The following is a 17692-nucleotide window of genomic DNA, read 5'->3' on the forward strand; positions in this document are numbered from 1 at the left end:
TAATACCATACCCTCTTGGTACCTTGGGCCAATGCCCATACAAGCCATACTCAACTGACATCATTCTTATATCAAACATATAGTCACATATTGCACATTTTTGTAATACAAGAACTATAATTTCGTACTCACATAAGTACTATAACATGTATTGCAATTCGTACTCACATAAGTACTATAACATGTATTGCAACACTTGCAAATTCAAATACAAGCAAAGTTGTACATGTGAAAATCACATAATACCACACTTGCAATAGTGACGAAACAACACTCTTTTTACTAGAAATACTGAAAACGAAAAACATGCACAGACATATGCTTCATATCATGCATGCATGCTTATGTACTCATGCATTTCAATACCACTCGAGTCCCTCATTAGAGAACCAAATATAATTTTATGCAATAAACCTAAAAATACCATAAACATATGCCTCCTAGTTTGTTTTTGGCGTGATCCAACCCAAAACCAAACTCAAAATACCAAGAAAACCCATTTGGAAAAAACTCAAGAGTCGACTCTTTTAAAAAAGGCTAGACTCTTTTCAAAAAAGGGTCGACTCTTTTCAAAAATGGTTGACTCTCAACATTCAGGGGTCGACTCTTTTCAGAAAGAGTTGACTCTCTGAACATGAGAGTCGACTCTCGACTGGCTTTACATAATGAACAACAAAGAGGTTGACTCTTTGAACACAAGGGTCGATTCCTTTGCTAAAACTAGACCAACCGAAGGTGAGAAATAATAGGGGTCGACTTTTGCCTCATAGGGGTTGACTCCTGTGTTGTTAGGACAAAGTTGAAAATAATCCAAAAAATCCAGAAAACAATGGTTCAAGCATGGGTTCATGCTCAGATTCTATTCTTTTATAGAGGGAGTCAAAACTACACAACATAAAGCTTTAAAAACACATTCTAAACATATTTCAGTCATATTTTAAGCAAAAACATGAAGTTTCTTAGAAATCTCTTTTTTTCTAACAAGGTTTCTTAAAAACACATGCATACAAAACATCTCCAGGTTGCATACTTCCTAGAAATCATAGGAGTAGGGCACTATACCTTCCTGAAATGTGCTAGAACATCCAAAAATAGAAATCTAGAAACTATTCAAGTTTAGCCTCAAATTCGCAAGAACTCCTAATGCTCCTCAAAAAAGGATTACAACTAGCTCAACCCTTCATCTTTGCAACAATCTTAACAAGGTTTGGAAAGAGGAGAAGAGGGAGGTGAGTGAGAGTGAGTAAGGGCAAATGATTTTGTAGTTTGGTGGTGAAGGTACAGAGAAGAAAGGTTTATGCATAATTTGTTATAAAATTAATCTTAATGAAGCCCTTATATAGGTTAAAACACCCTTAGTCGGTTGGGGCTAAGCTGTCCTTCTTTAATGATAGCTTACCCCCACTAAAATTACATATTTTCCCTTCATAACGTTTCTATATACATTTTGCCCATTTTTGCAAACCTAATTACAAGGCTGCCATTACCTATAAAACCAAAATCTATTTTAGAAATTCTTTCTTTATCCTTAAGACAAAAATACCCTATTCTTTATCAGTAATACTAGGCATGTCCCTTACCCAAAAGTTCATCATATTTTTCAAAAATGATGATTATGCCCGTAATTCCAAATATGACGGATCCAAACTCAAATTTGATCTATCTGAGACCCAAATCCATGAGAAATGAATATCGATAATAACATATTTATAACTAAAAAATGCACATATATAACTAGAATTGATATTACATTCACTTCACCTAGCCGTCAGTAACTTTAGTGAAAAAAACTCGGTTGAGAGACGTCGATGAAGTCATTGCCAATATTTTTTACTAGAATATTCGTAGAAGATTCACTAGAATATTTGCCAGAGGGGGACCAAAATTTGAGGTTGTGGCACTGCCACTAAACCGCTATCGATAAACCGTCGAATATGAGGGATTTTTGCAATGTCAGCAACCATCACAATATTCACCTGAATGTCATCGAAAGATCGTCAGAAGGATTAGGGGCCACTAGTTGGGGACCACAAGAAATCTATGGTTGGAAAAATAGAGAATCTAGATGCAAAAAAGGGGTTGAGAAATGAAGCGTTATTTATATGGGACAAAAATTCATAAGAAAAAAGAATTTCACAATACAAGCGATGTAAATAAGAAAATTTGCAAAATCTAACTTTCGCAAGGTTTTCATAATTTTGCAATAATTCATGAGATACTCTTTCAAAAATTTGCAAGATAAGAACTTTTGCAACACTTAAAGGATTTTTGCAATGTTCCTTGTGATACTCGTTACAAGTTTCGCAAGTGTTTTGGAATTTCATAATCTTTTTTAGAATATTGCAACCTCAGATGTGATTTTGTTGACAAGTTTTATGGGACCATCAACTTTTAACATTGTGACATGCAAAAATAAAAAAATCTCACATGTGAGGGGTAAAAGAGTTTAGAAAAAATTCAGAACCTGCAAAATTGTCCATTTAGTGAATTTGGTAAATTGCAAGCCATTTTTTGGAAATGCATCATTTGTTGTCGTACAATACAATCATTTTTCCTTAAATAGAACATGTTAAACATGATCCATTGTTTAGATTTTACTTTTGGAAGTTAGATCTATTTAAATCATATAGCACCATAAGTTTTGGTGGCAGAGTACCATCATAGAAGTGCCCATATACACATCTATATATATAGTTACTAGAATATGAGAACTAATGTGTGAAGCACGAATTTCATGGACTTTTTGTTCTTTTCTCTTGAATATAATTGTACGAATGTGATTTACACATTTGGTTTTATAAGAACCTGTTCTTGAATCATCCGATTTTAATGCATAAACAAGATTTTTTTAAGGTTTTAAAATCAATGGCTCATAATCTTCATAAATAATCAAGCATTCAATAATCTTATTTTTCATCGAAAATACATGATCTAATGGTTGATTCCTAGAAAATTCACCATGCCAAGCACATCCACATGGTTGGATTTGGAAAAAAGTGTTGAAAATGCCCATATTTCTAGTTCTCATATTATAGTTACTAGAATATGAGAACTAATGTGTGAACCGTGATTTTCATAGATTGTTTATTCTTTTCTCTTGAATCAAACCGTACAGATGTGATCTACATGCTTGGTTTTAATAGAACCCACTCTTGAATTATCTGATTTTGATGCATAAATGAGATTTTTTATGGCCTTAAAATCAATATTCAAGCATTATCTTCATAAATATTCAAGCATTTAAAAAACTCATTTTTTCATCGAAAATACGATTTTCAATGGTCGATTCTTAGAAAATTCATCATGCCAAGCACACCCACATGATTGGATTTGCAAAAAAAAAGTGTTGAAAATGCACATACTTTTAGTTTTCACACACACACATATGTATATATATATATATATATATATATATATATATATATATATATATATATATATATATATATATATATATATATAAAAACTAGTAGGCTTTTTTTTATTTTTTTTTCTAAAATTTCACCATTCGGATGCGATCTAGACTCAGGGTTTTATAAAAACAGACTCTTGGATCATCCGATTACGATGTCTAAGAAGGATCTTTTAAGGCTTGAAAATCAATGACTCCAATTTTTTGTAAATATGCAAGAATAAAAAATTACTTTTCTTGATATGTTTACAATGATCCAATAGTCAATTCCAAGCAAATGAACCACGCCGAGTGCATCTATAGGGTTAGAATTGCAAAAAAAACTATTAAAATCTCTTTCATACCAATTTACATATTTTACTAGTTTACATATTTCAGTTCCCGTATATAATCACTAGAATATGAGAATTGAAAATATGAGAACTAATGTGTGAGTTTACATATTTCAGTTCCCATTTATATACACGATCCAATGGTTGATTCCTAGCAAATTCACAATGCCAAACACATTTATATGATTGGATTTGCAAAACAATATGTTACAAAATGCCCATATTTCTACTTCTCATATTCTAGTCAGCGTTGGAAATGCATTGGGGCTGTCACCTTGGACGCATGTCTCGAGCAGACCAGTATAGCTTCCAAGGTCAGACCGCCCCAAGATGCCTCGTAATAAATCCGTCTTCGGCAATTGGCGTGGTCGACGATGACCATGCCCAACCCTCTGAGTACCACAACGACAACATCATAAATTGTACAAGGCCCCACACACCCACGAACACGACACTACCTCTGAAATGAACGTGTGGAGGTAGAGCGAAAGCCAGATTGCCAATTTGTGCGATCCACCCAAACGACCTTACGGCTGAATATGTGGATGTAGTAGCCAAGGCCAGATCTCTCTCTCTCTCTCTCTCTCTTTTGTTGATTAAACGTACTAACTTCTTCTAGTTCTAACAACCAAAATAATCTTTTTCCGGTCTACTAAATCACTCATTAAAACAGATGGAAATTGAAACGACATTGCAAATAAAGAAAACAATTACAGAGTAGACAGATGTGATTTGGAAACAAGGAGGGGTGGTTGGACCAACGGAACGTGATGATGATGACTCGTGTCTATGCTTCTCTTGAGCTCCTCGTATCTGCCGGCGAGCCCATCGAACAGGAAGCCCGCACCCACCCCAACCGCCAAGTCGATGGTGTAATGGCCCCTGGTGGCCAGCAGCCTTACACCCTGAACTAGGTTCAACGCATCGAACAGCCACGCCAACACCCACCTCCCCATCCGCCTCATGTCTATCGACGCTATCACCGCACCCGCCACATGCCCCGAGAAGAAGAGGAAGAAGGAAACGTTCCCCACCGGGAAGTCCGCACCCGACCCCAGGAATTCCTGCATTCCACCCCCAATCCATTTATTTTCAACACAAGAAAATGGTGAAGGATTTGAATCACAGACCATACATTACATTACATTCTTCACGAGATCGAGAAAGAAATGCTTTAATCTTACACTCAATCCGTCGATTCATCGATCCACAACCGTAATCATCATGAGGATTATGTTTAAAAGCAAACTAAATGGGAGAATCGACATTACCCAACTCAATTGATTCTCTTCTTAAAAAGAGGGAAATTGAGCTTTCTGGGGTTCATGGTTTTCGTTACCTCTGGTAATGGAAGTTGAGTGGAATAACCCAATATCCCTCGGCAAGTGAACATAAACAGAGCGGAGATGGCTGCCCTTGGTCGGCATTCCACCAGCAATGCCCACAGGATGTACGCAGTCTGCATCCCCACGAATACCTGCTTACAAATGCTCCATTAACACATAAATGAAACGATTGGTGTTCAAGCAAATGCACCCATCATTCTATTCTACCATCACATCAGCAATGACATATTCCAGCAATTGTTAGGATCTGTACCGTGTTGAGGGCAGCGACGATGGTATTGACATTGGGCCAGCGAGACAGGAAGAGGTGGAGGCCACGGGTAAGGGCGAAACCGAGATCGTAAGGAGGGGAAGAAGGGGAAACCATGAGCAGGGAGTACTCGACCCCCATGAAGAAGAGGAGGGAGAGGGCAAACGCACACGGGATCGGATGGAACCTCACGATCTCTAACAGAACCTGTCGAATGGGGCGAGACCACCACATGAGGGACTTGGTCGGATAAGCGTGGGGGTCCCTTGATGGGGCAAGGGCACCAATCATCATGACCATCATCTTGAGAACGCCGATCCCATCATCGTAATCGTCACCTTCCTTGAGCTTGCTGCTCCCCTTGGTTGGTCCAGAACGAGGAGGAGGAGCAGCGGCACCGGATTCGGGTGCATTGGTTCCGCAAGGTGAGCTCTTGCGGCACATCATTTGGGAGATGCGAGAGAAACGCACTCGCGCTGGCACGTTTTGAGGCCGACGGGACGAGACACAACACAAGCCCGAGAGCGCCAAGAGAGAGAGGGGCGGGTGGGGGCGGAGACTCCGGAGAGTTATATGGACAAAGGACAGTCAGGAAAAGTCAGGGCCACAGAAGCAGAACCCCCCAACTATTCTCATGCGCCACACACCTAATACCAGCACCGGTTTTCTTGATTTCTGCCTTACTACTACCAATAACTTTCACAAAAAATATCATTTGTCACCGGCCTATTTCCTTCAATGGGCCAGCACGGCACGACGGTTCTTCCTCACCGCCGCAAACCTACTTGTCAGCTCGCTTGCCGATCGTGGAAGCTTGTAATCAGAATGCAAGAGAGCAAGAGAGAATAGAGGGAGAGAAATTGCAATCACAAGAATCAATCACAACGAGGGTGAACAAAAAAAAGCTCAACACATTTACCTCATTCATAATTTTGCCCGCAGGCTATTACAGTTCAAGTATATGGGTTGCTCCTTCGGGGTATTGATTCACCTGAATCGGGCAGCTTACATCAGACTCAACAAAAGCAAAACAGACTCTAAGCGCCACTGTACATTGTAAATCGCAAGGTAACATGCTCCCCCCTTCAAATCATGCACCGTCCTCGACGTCATCTGTTTCGTGTTTAGCCCTGACTTCAATCGGGTAGCGGCTGTTCATTTGAAATGCAGGCTCCCACGTTGGTTCCGTTGTTTCCTCCCACTGCACCAAGTATTTCTTCGCATGCCCCAAGTAGTTGACCTTGTGGCGAAGGATCTGACTGAGGTGCTTCTCGGCCCGTTGTGTTGTCGGGGCCCTTTGCATAATGGGAGCGCGTTGTGGTACACTGCGTTCCGGGTCTCCATCATCTGGATGGAACTACTTAAGGTTGCACACGTGGAACACCGGATGAACCTTGAAGTCTGGGGGCAACTCCAGCTTGTATGCCAGCTCGCCCACCTTCTTTGTGATGGTGAAGGGTCCCTCATACTTTCTGAGTAGTCCGCGGTGCCGCCCGCAGAAGATGCTTGTGCGACCAGGATATAACTTCACCAATACTTGGTCCCCAACTTGGAACCCTGCGGGCCGACGGTGTTTGTCCGCCCACTTCTTCATTCTCTTTGCCGCTTTGTGTAAAAATGCCTTCACCAACTCATTTTGCTAGTACCAGTCGCAGACAAACTGATAGGCGAAGGATGGCCTTCCCTTTTCTTGTACGGCAAGAGTGTGCGGGGTTAGTAGCTACTGCCCCGTGGCTATCTCAAACGGATTGTGGCCTGAAGACTCGCTCTTCTACAGATTATAACAAAATTGTGCCACATCAAGGAGCTTCACCCAATTTTTCTGATTGGCACTAACAAAGTGTGTAAGGTACTGCTCCAATATCCCGTTGATGCGCTCTGTCTGCCCATCTGTCTGCGGATAGAAGCTTGTTGAAAACAACAAATCAGAGTCAAGTAACCGAAATACTTCACGCCAGAACTTGCCCGTGAAACAAGCATCGCGATCACTCACAATGCTCTTTGGTATGCCCCAATGCTTCACCACATGCTTTACGAACAACTATGCAGTCTTCTCTGCAGGGCACTCCTTGGAAGCTGGGATAAATGTGGCATACTTTGAGAAACGATCCACAACAACCAAAATAGAACTGAGGCCCTCTACCTTCGGCAGACTAACAATAAAGTCCATGGAGATGCTATCCCAAGGACGTTTTGGAATTGGTAGAGGCTCAAGGAGACCGGCAACCTTCTGGTTTGTCCCCTTATGTTGCTGACAGATGAGGCATGTCCACATATACCCCTCAGCGTTGTCTCTCATCTTCGGCCAATAGTAGCTGCGCTCAAGGAGTGCTAAGATCCGCTCCTGACCAGGATGGCTGGCCCATAGTGTATCATGGCACTCCTTGAGTAGCTCTCAGCGAAGGCTTCCCCACCGTGGCACAAAGATGCGTCCCCCTTTTTTTGTTACGAGCAGGTCATTTTGTAGCCAAAATCGTCGAGTCTTCCCTGCCTGCGCCAGAGAAACAAGGTGTTGTGAGGTCGGATCCTACTGCGTACCTTCGCGGATGCGGCTCAACAATCCACCCTCCAAATGCACTTCAGAAGGCTCCGCGCGCACAGCTGCCAATTCAGCCCTACGGCTCAGGGCAACCGCCACAACATTGGTCTTTCCAACCTTGTACTCCAAGGCAAAGTCGAACTCAGCCAAAAACATCTGCCATCGAGCTTGTTTAGGCGTCAACTTCTTCTGCATTTGAAAATAGCTCGTGGCCACATTGTCCGTCTTGACGACGAACTCGGCACCCAAAAGGTAGTACCGCCAGGTCCTGAGGCAATACACAATGGCGGTCATCTCACGTTCATGCACTGTGTAATGCCTCTCTGCATCTTTCAGCTTGCGACTCTCATATGCGATCAGATGACCATCTTGCATAATAACTCCGCCAATGGCAAAGTCACAGGCATCCGTGTGGACTTCAAAGGGTCTCGAATGATCAGACAGTCGCAACACTGACTCTTTCACTAAGGCTTTCTTCAAGCCATCGAAGGCATCTTGGCACGCTCCTGTCTAGAGCCATACTTGATTCTTCTTTAACAAATCTGTGAAGGGCGCAACAATGAGAGAATAGCCTTCGATAAAACGCCGATAATAGTTTGCCAAACCGAGGAATGACCGTAATTCTGGCACTTTACTTGGCGGAACCCATTCTTGGATGGCCTTTATCTTCTGCCCATTCATACGCAGCACACCACGCCCCACAACGTGGCCAAGGAAGCTGATCTCCTCCTGCCTGAAGAGACACTTCTCTCGTTTGACACAGAGGTCATTCTCCTTCAGCACCTGAAACACTATTCGCAAGTGCCCGACATGTTCCTCCATGTTGCTGCTGTAGATCATGATATCATCCAGGTAGACTACCACAAACTTGTCTAAGTAAGGGTAGAAGATCTGGTTCATTAAAGTCGTGAACGTGGCTGAAGCATTTGTCAACCTGAATGACATTACTAGAAATTCGTAGGCACCATAGCGGGTGACGCAAGTTGTTTTTGGCTCATCATCTTCGGCAATCCTCACCTGCCAGTAACCCGATCGCAGATCTAGCTTGGAAAAGATACAGGCACTGCCTAGCTGATCGAACAAGTCTGCTATCAATGGCAATGGGTACTTGTTCTTCACCGTGACCTTGTTCAGAGCACGATAATCCACACATAACTGTTTAGAGCTATCATGTTTCATCTGGAAAAGGACTGGGGCACCAAATGGGGCTTTTAATGGACGAACAATGCCTGCGTCCAACATCTTGTCTAGCTGCCTACGCAGCTCCTTCAATTCAGCTGGCCCCTACAGTATGAAACCATTGCGGGAGGCTTCGCTCCCGAGGTCAACTCAATCTTGTGGTCGACCTCACATCTTGGTGGAAGACGCTTTGGCAATTCCGAAGGCATCACCCCTCGAAACTCCTCCAATAGTAGGGCTAGGGTTAGCGACACTGCTGCTTCTATCTTCCCTTCATCTACACGCACTGCAACTAAGAATGTTTGCTCCCCATGCTTGACACCCTTATTCAGTTGCATTGCCGATAACACTGAAGACTTGTCTTTCTGCGTAAGGCACTGTACTATGTGGGACAGGTCTGACCCCATGATCGTCAACATATTAAACTTTGGCAGCATCATAACATTCTGGCTTCGCAGAAACTCCATACCCAAAATTATCTTGAAATCGTCCAGGGACACCACAGAGAAGTTGGCTTTGCCGACCCAACTCCCCACTTGAGTAGCCACATCTCTTGCTGCATCAAAGATGAGCTTGGCCTCAGAGTTTACTGTTTTGATAGTCATCTACTTTGGCCCAGTTTTCAAGACCAACCGCTCTGCCTCTTTCCGTGAGACAAAGTTGTGTGTGGCCCCGGAGTTTATCATTGTTGAAGTAGACTTTCCATTCATAATGACTTCTACGTACATAAGTTCCTTACTCACCTGCATGTTCTTAGTTGCGCAACTTCTAGCCGCGTTAATCGATCGCATGACCCCCATCCTTGGTTGCATGGTCTCAGTGTCACTGCATTCAGTATCGCTGCATTCTTCTTGTGGAGCATTGGCTTGCTCGTCGTCCTTTACAAGGCGCTTTAGGCACTGCCTGACGATAAGTCTATCGCCGCAGAACCAACATGTCACAACCGCACCCTTGTTGTTGTTGTTATGCTTTGTGAAGTTCTGTTTCTTTTCGGATTGATGGTGTTGACGCCTTACCTTTATAATTGCGCTGCTCATCCTTCTTGCCTTCGTGGTCCGACTTCTTCCCAACTTTGGTTGATGGGGTGAAAGACTTGCGTTGAGTGTCAAGTAAGCGCTCTGCCGCCACATATGCATCCTCCAAAATACAAGGCTTACTTCTTTCCACTTCAGACTGTGTCCATGGCTGAAGTCCCACAATGAACCAGTTGAGCATGTCATTTTCTGGCATGTTAGGTATCTCCAACATAAGCTTCTGGAACATTCTGACATAGTCTTGCAACAAACCAGTGTGTTTGAGCTCACGAACCATCCGGTAAGCCTACCTCTGCGCATTTCTTGGCATGAAGTAGTTGCACAACTCCATTTTGAAGTCATCAAAGGTGTCTATCACACATTGACCCCTCTCCATGTCATTGTGCTTCCGCCCCCGTCAAGCAATAGCATCTCCATCAAGTAAAGCCACTGCATTAATCATCAAATCTTCGAGGGTCACATTCTGGATATCCAAGTAGTCTTCTACTTGGAACAAGAAGTTCTCAATGGCCTTGCTGTCACGAGAACTATTGAATTTTATAGGTCTTGGCACATCAATCCTTGATGGCCTCTCACCATTTCCGCCACTTAGGGTCACCGTCCGCTGCAACGTACGGTTCTTCAACTGAAGCTCTCCTACTTTAGTCGGCAAGTCGGCCACTGTAGTCGTCAACGAAGTGACCTACCCCATTAATAAGGTTACCTGCTCTTGCAGGCTCGCCACCACATCATTCAGTCCATTGAATGATTCACATGCACGTGAAATCGCTTCCTCATGCGAAGTCACCTCTTCCACCAGCTTGTTAACAGTTGCAGCCAATTCTTCTTGGCCCCGAGGTGAACCCATCTCCTCAGCTTTAGCAATTGCCTTGCCTTTGGTGTTGCGCAAGTTTTGATAAGGCGCCACAATGTCTTGCTCACAAATCGTAGCCTGTCGGTGTGTCTGTCGACACTGACTCCGGAGTCTCTTCCCCAACACGAGAACGTGCTCTGATACCACTTGTCACGGGCCTATTTCCTTCAATGGGTCAGTGCGGCGCGATGGTCCTTCCTCACCACCGCAAGCCTACTTGTCAGCTCACTTGCCAATTGCGGAAGCTTGTAATCAGAGTGCAAGAGAGCAAGAGAGAATAGAGAGAGAGAAATTGCAATCACAAGAAGCAATCACAACGAGGGTGAACAAAAGAAAGCTCAACGCATTTACTTCATTCACAATTTTGCCCGCAGGCTATTACAGTTCAAGTATATGGGCTGCCCCTTCGGGGTATTGATTCACTTGAATCGGGCAGCTTACATTAGAGTCAACAAAAGCAAAACAGACTCTAAGCGCAACTATACACTATAAGTCGCAAGGGAATACATTTTATACTTATAAAAGTTTACTTCCTGACTGTGGACCCGTGGCTGTGGAGACCGCCGACCATGAACAATGAATTGGACATTTACCTAAAACTCTCTTATCTGACAGTGATACAACTTATCAAGCAATGCAGGATGTGTTAATGGTGAGTTATTCCTGAGTCAAAGGAAGATCATCGGAAGCATGCTTGGAATTTGAATGTGCTTGGTCCCGTGGGTTCAACAACAACAACAACAACAACTACGTCTTCATCCCGAAACAATTGGGGTCGGCCATATGAACCAAAAAAGAAAATCATTCCGGGTCTTCCACATGAATCTTTCTCCTCCAATCATTTCTATCCAATGCCATGTCTTCGGTGAGGTTCAAAGCATTCATATCCTTTCCTATCACCTTCATTCATGTCTTCCTAGGCCTACCCTGACCTCTTTTAACTAATATATTTTCCCATTTCTCCATCCTTCTAATTGGAGCATTATTAGGCCTTTGTCGAATATGTCCAAACCACCGTAAACGATTCTCTCTCATCTTATTTTCAATGGGTGCAACACTTGGTCTCGTGAGTTAAACAATATATATATATATAAATCTCCAAATGGTAGATACAACCGTGCACATGCATTTAACATGGTTTATTTGCTATGCAGAAGGTTTTATCATGTATAATAATATACCGAAATATAGTTCATTTTTGAGATGGCGAAAAATCGATGGCTCATAATTCATGAAGATCAGGGTAGCTTAAAAATGGTATAAAACATTGATTCTGAGTTAACTTCAAAAGTTCGATTCAATAAAGCAATTTGGCTTATTCAGCCCTCAGCCAATTTTTAATATTTAAATATTTCTAAAATATTTTATTATTTCAATATTTTTAATATTTTAGTGATCTAATAAAAATGGTTGGTTCAGCTTGATTCGGCTCAAGTTCAAATCAACTGATTATCTGAATCCAATTGCAGGCCCAGAACCGATACTGACAACATTGCATAAACCATTTTTTTTTAAAGGCAATCTGGGGTTAGGCAGACTTCCACCAGTTACACATCATACCATTGGTTTTTGAACTTGAAACGTCCCATGGTGACGTGCACTAACAACAACTACCAAACAAGCGGAGCCCCGTTGGTAACATTGCTTACACCTTCCGCTTTGAGATCAGATGCCCTCAAACACACCCAAAGGAAACCACGCATAGGAAATGAGACCTTCAAAAAAGAGTTTGGAGGAAACTTTTGGCCCCAAGTTGTGGACCTCGTCTACATTTTTTTTTACAACACAACTAATATGAAAAAGTACAATCTCATTTTGTTTCTTTTGGAGCATGTTTGCTTGTATCTCATTTGATTTAAAATCACATGTGATTCCATCTCATGTGATTAGAAATCACATGAAAAAGTAAGTAAAAATTTGCTCATTTGAAATTTCACTGCCCCATTTTTCTCACGTTGGCTTGCACATGAGAAATTAATGGACATATGAGAATTGATCTTTCCCCATTTTCTTATATGTTGTCTTCTTGACTGAAAAAGTGTTGCATACATTTGCTCATTTTTTCTTTCCCCTCATTGAGCACCGGATCTGTGGTCTTTGAATCATTCACTTGTTTATGTTGTTCCTTGGTTTTCAAGAGTGAGACTCCAATGAGACGGGGTGGCAAAGATGAAGAAGAAGAAGTGATTCTCTTTTTTCTATCTTTTTCTTTCTTTTTGCTTTCTCCTATTTTTGTTACCTATTTACAATGAACGCTAGAGATGGCAGTGGGGCGGGGCGGGGGACAAGGTCTCCACCCCCGCCCCATCTCAAGATTTTATCCTCCACCCCCGCCTCCATCCCCGGCGGGGAATGGATTTTATCCTCCATCCCCGCCTTCATCCCCGTTTCATGTCCTCCATCCCTGGTTCAAACGGGGATGAGGCGGGCGATGATATTGCAGGGAAAAGTGGTCGGAGCGGGGGCGGGGCGGGGAAAAGTGCACGTCCATCCCCGCCTCCACCCCTAGACGGAGATGGATTTTAACCTTCGTCCCTGCCTCCATCCCTGTTTCATACCCTTCATCCCCGGTCCAAACGGGGCGAGGCGGGGCGGGGCCCCGCTTTCCCCTGGTCCACTGCCATCCCTAATGAACGCTCAGAGAATACATGATACCTTATGCCAAACATTGTCCATAAATAAAGTGCTATTTAATATCTCCTTGGATTCATTCCCCTCTATTTTGAGAAAGAAATATTAGGTTCAGTTTGGGAACTACCAGTTAGAATTAGGGGTGTCAACAACACGAGTTTGGTTCCGACCCAGGTGAAGCCATATTTGGACCAGATTTTTGGGTATGGTATCAGGTCTGGACCCGGGTCTAATCAGGTCTATTATAAGAGAAACCATACCCGGACCCGATAAGAACTACATGAATCAGACCCAATAGAATAATATCTTTTATCATTTTTACATTAAAAAATTATGGGTCTTAATTGGAACTCGGGTCGGCCCTAGGTCTGGTATAAAATTCCACAAACTATACCCAGGTCCATGTATTAATCGGACCTTCGGGTCCGGACCTGGATCTTAATTGGGTCTTTTTATTTGTCACCATACCCGGACCCTATAGGGTTTGGCTTGGGTCAGGTTTGGGTAAACCCGACCCATTGACACCCTTAGAATAAGTGTGTATGCATTTAATAAAAACTCGGTAAAACTACTTGTGAGGTGGCTGTTTGGAAGAATGACATTGAGAAAGTAATTTATGTATTTGGGAAAGGAGGTGAGACTGTCCCTCTTTTATAATTGCACTTAAGCATGATTTAAGAACTACCGTGTTTGATGGTAGTTGTTTGGAAGAGTGATGTTGAAATAGTTTATGCATTTAGGAAAGGAGGTGAGACTCTCTCATTTATGTTAAAGCAAGATTTAGGGACTACCACCTTGCAAAGGTTGTCGTTGCCAAATCTAGGAATCTGCAGCTGCCACTTTTTCAAATGGATCTTCTCCATCCATCCTAAGTAGAGCCTTTTTTGTAAGGCACGCAAATTTTCTGACAAAATTCAATACATAATGAGAATTTTTAGAAATATTTTTCTAATACCTACGTGAATCTTTGCACACCCATATATATATATATATATATATATATATATATATATATATATTGAAACAAATGCATATGTATGCATATTGCAATGCAGTTTTTATCAAAACCCTAAGTTTTATCCAAATTGCATAAGATCAATCAAATTGCAAATCAAAGAGTTTAAATGATTTTAAAACCCTTTCATTTTACATAAAGTGACAATGAATGTGTTTATAAAAGAATCATGGGTTTTACCAGAATGAAAATTGAGCAATTCAAAATAAAAATATATCTATACAATAATTTTTAAGGTGTAAAGTTTTAAGAAGGCAAAAAATCGGTTTGTGGGGTGTTTGGGCTCGACTTGGAGAGATCAAGCATAGACCCTAGCTGGGCGAGTTTGACCAGCTGGGCGGTGGCCCAGTTGTAATTACCACCATGTTTTATAAAGGAGCCAAGTGCTCACAAGGGTCGGCAGCCCTGAGACACGTTTTAAAACTTTCTAAAACCAAGAGAGCATTAAAGACTTTGGATAATGGTATTTTTGAAAAAAAATTTAAAGAAATTCAAATGAAGGAATCTCATAGGGGCCGTGGGGGATGTGTTTAGTAAATCACAACTATGTCATGGCCTAGATGGGCGTGAAACAACCCCTAGCCATTCATTTTTCTAAGATCTAATTTCAACCATTCATGTTAAAACCTTAGCATTTAAGAACATTTGAGAAGAAAGAGAAAGAGAAACCCAAAAAGAGCGATTTTCTCTTCTCTTTCTCTACTCTCTCTCCAAATCGTGGATCCTAGAGGGTCCCTACCTTGTGCGCCAACCGTACCTCCATTTCAACCTTCTTCCTTGTGCTTGGGTGTGTAGCAGAGGGTACCGTGCTCGTGGGACTCTCCTCTACATGGCAAGCCTTTGAAGGTCTTCATCTCCTTCTTTCTCCGCTCCAACATTAATGTATCTAACATCTTCATTTTTGTTTTTGAATAATGCATGCTTCATTTTTTCTTTCCAAGCACAAAACTGATTATAACAATGCATTTTTCTGAAATGCATGATGGATTTTGGTGGATTAGACGTAATGACTACGTTCTTGATATGCTTTCACATGTTATTGGCACACACCCACACACATTTTTCATTTATGCCTTTCCTTTCCTTACCTTGTGGTTCGACCCACGCCAAGGCTGGGTGTCCCACAACCTCTCTATGGTCGTGTGGGCCCCAAGCTCATGGGGTAAACCTTGTAGGGTGACTTGAATGCAACCTCTTAATCGTGGGTACAAGGGGTGTAATTTCAGCACCATGCCTTCAAAAAAAAATGGATAGGTATTTATTTTTTTCCTTATTTCGGTTTTGGTTATGTTGGGGGACTTTGACCAAGGTCTGAACCACGTGGTTCAGACCTGGTCAATCTGCTCAGACCAGAACACCCATGGTCTGGTCCATTCGGAACAAACCTGTGCATTCGTTTTGCTCAGCCGCATCCTCACCTAGCCGCTGGGCGGCTGCCTCTTGGCAGTCACACCTACTCAACTAGGCCGAGTTGGGTGTAGCCTAGGTGCGTTCTGGAGCAACCCCATACCCTGGTGTTGCTCAGACATGGACCTGCCTCAGATCTGAGACCACTGCGGAACAGACCTGAGCGTCCTCTTGTCCAACCAAACCCCCCTTTAGCCGCTCGATAGCTGCTTTGTAGTGGGTGCGCCCACTCGGCTGGGCCGAGTTGGGTGCAGCCCAACACTCTCGGGTCTGCTCCATTGCGAAGTTACCTGCAAAAAAAAAGAAAAAAAATGGCCACATATGCATGGAGGGTGCCATTTTTCTCGCATTCCGAGACCTTGAGTCTCAGTTGGGAGACTCAGACCAGGGTCTGAACCATGTGGTTCAGACTTGGTCAGTTCGTTGGACCAGTATAACCCTGGTCTGAACCCATTCGGTTCAGACCAGGGTGCATGATTGAATCGGTTGGGGCGATTGCTGCATGGCAGATGCACCACTCGGCTGAGCTGAGTTGGGTGCACCAACATGTTGTCCCTAGGGCAGCACAACATCTAGGGGACATGCTCAGTCTGGAAGCCTTCCAATGGGAGTAGACTGCAAGCGGGTATTTCAAAAAAAAAGAAAAAGATATAAAATGCAAAAATAAAATGGAAAGGGGAAGAATATGGTAGACTTAGACCAATCGGTTTGCATGCAAACCAATTTATAGCCTTTGATTCTTGGTGTTTTGATTTCGTTGGCTGAGCGGGTGTGCTCAGACCAGTTGGTTAGACCGAATGGAGGTTTGCCCCTCCTTGCTGCAACCACTAGGTTAAGTGGTACCAAACTGTCCCATTGCGAGCTACGTAGGCGAAGGATACAGTTTTCCTTCCTTTCGACCACCGTGGTAGCACCCTGCGTGCTGCCATACTTGATATCTCACTTAAGCACATGAAATGGGCTTTATGGTGTGTATCAAAGATCTTATGCAAAGAAATTTTATGGTTGTTTGTGCTACGAGTTGGTTGCTAGGTTATGTTTCACATTTTGGCATGATCTTGACGTGAAACACGTATGGCGTGCTTAGTTGGTACAATTTGTTGAATATGTTTAAGAGATTTTCAAAAACATGTCAATGGAAATGAAACACTTACACAAGCACTTGGTTCATGAATGGTGTAAACAGAACTAACACTCTATTTGCAACACACGTGATTATGCCATATCACACATGCACTACTTGACATGACTGTGAGATTTCTATCACATGCATGATATTTAAACATCGTGATAGTTTTGAATTATGCTTAATAAAGCACCTTACGTGGCATAGTTACAAAGTTTACATTATAAGCATGATGATTCAAGTTTCATAAGTTTTCATAACATGTCTTATGAAATATAGACAATGATAGCATGCTTATTGATAGTTTCACCTGCACTTCGACACATCTTGTCACAAAACTAAAATGTGTTAAGTTAAGCATATTTATACATCAAGTGTCTTATTCTTAGCGATGTTCTTATCATGCAATGAATGTCTAATGGCTTTGTGTGCGTTTATATTTAACACATGATGCACACTTGACACTTGATTTGTCCTGAATATGCAAAGGGGACATAGGGCACATTGTAGGGGTATGAATATCTTTTGAGACTGTTGTATGTTGTAAGCTCCGTAGCGAGCTATGTGT

The 17692-nt window shown here is 42.3% G+C and overlaps 1 protein-coding gene across 1 annotated transcript; it reads right to left on the reverse strand.

The window, feature by feature from the left end:
* Positions 1–4383: 4383 nt before the first annotated feature.
* LOC149829523 (phosphatidylcholine:diacylglycerol cholinephosphotransferase 1-like) lies at positions 4384–5965 on the reverse strand. Its single transcript, XM_090016006.1, has 3 exons — positions 5344–5965; positions 5084–5221; positions 4384–4808 (listed from the first exon to the last, which is right to left on the reverse strand). The coding sequence occupies exons 1-3, from the start codon at positions 5785–5787 to the stop codon at positions 4455–4457; spliced, it is 936 nt and encodes a 311-aa protein (XP_089872132.1). The 5' UTR covers positions 5788–5965; the 3' UTR covers positions 4384–4454.
* Between the last annotated feature and the right edge of the window lie 11727 nt (positions 5966–17692).

The sequence above is a fragment of the Nuphar pumila genome, chromosome 8, assembly GCF_984573655.1.
Source record: "Nuphar pumila chromosome 8, dmNupPumi1.hap1.1, whole genome shotgun sequence".
Classification (NCBI taxonomy): Eukaryota; Viridiplantae; Streptophyta; class Magnoliopsida; order Nymphaeales; family Nymphaeaceae; genus Nuphar; species Nuphar pumila.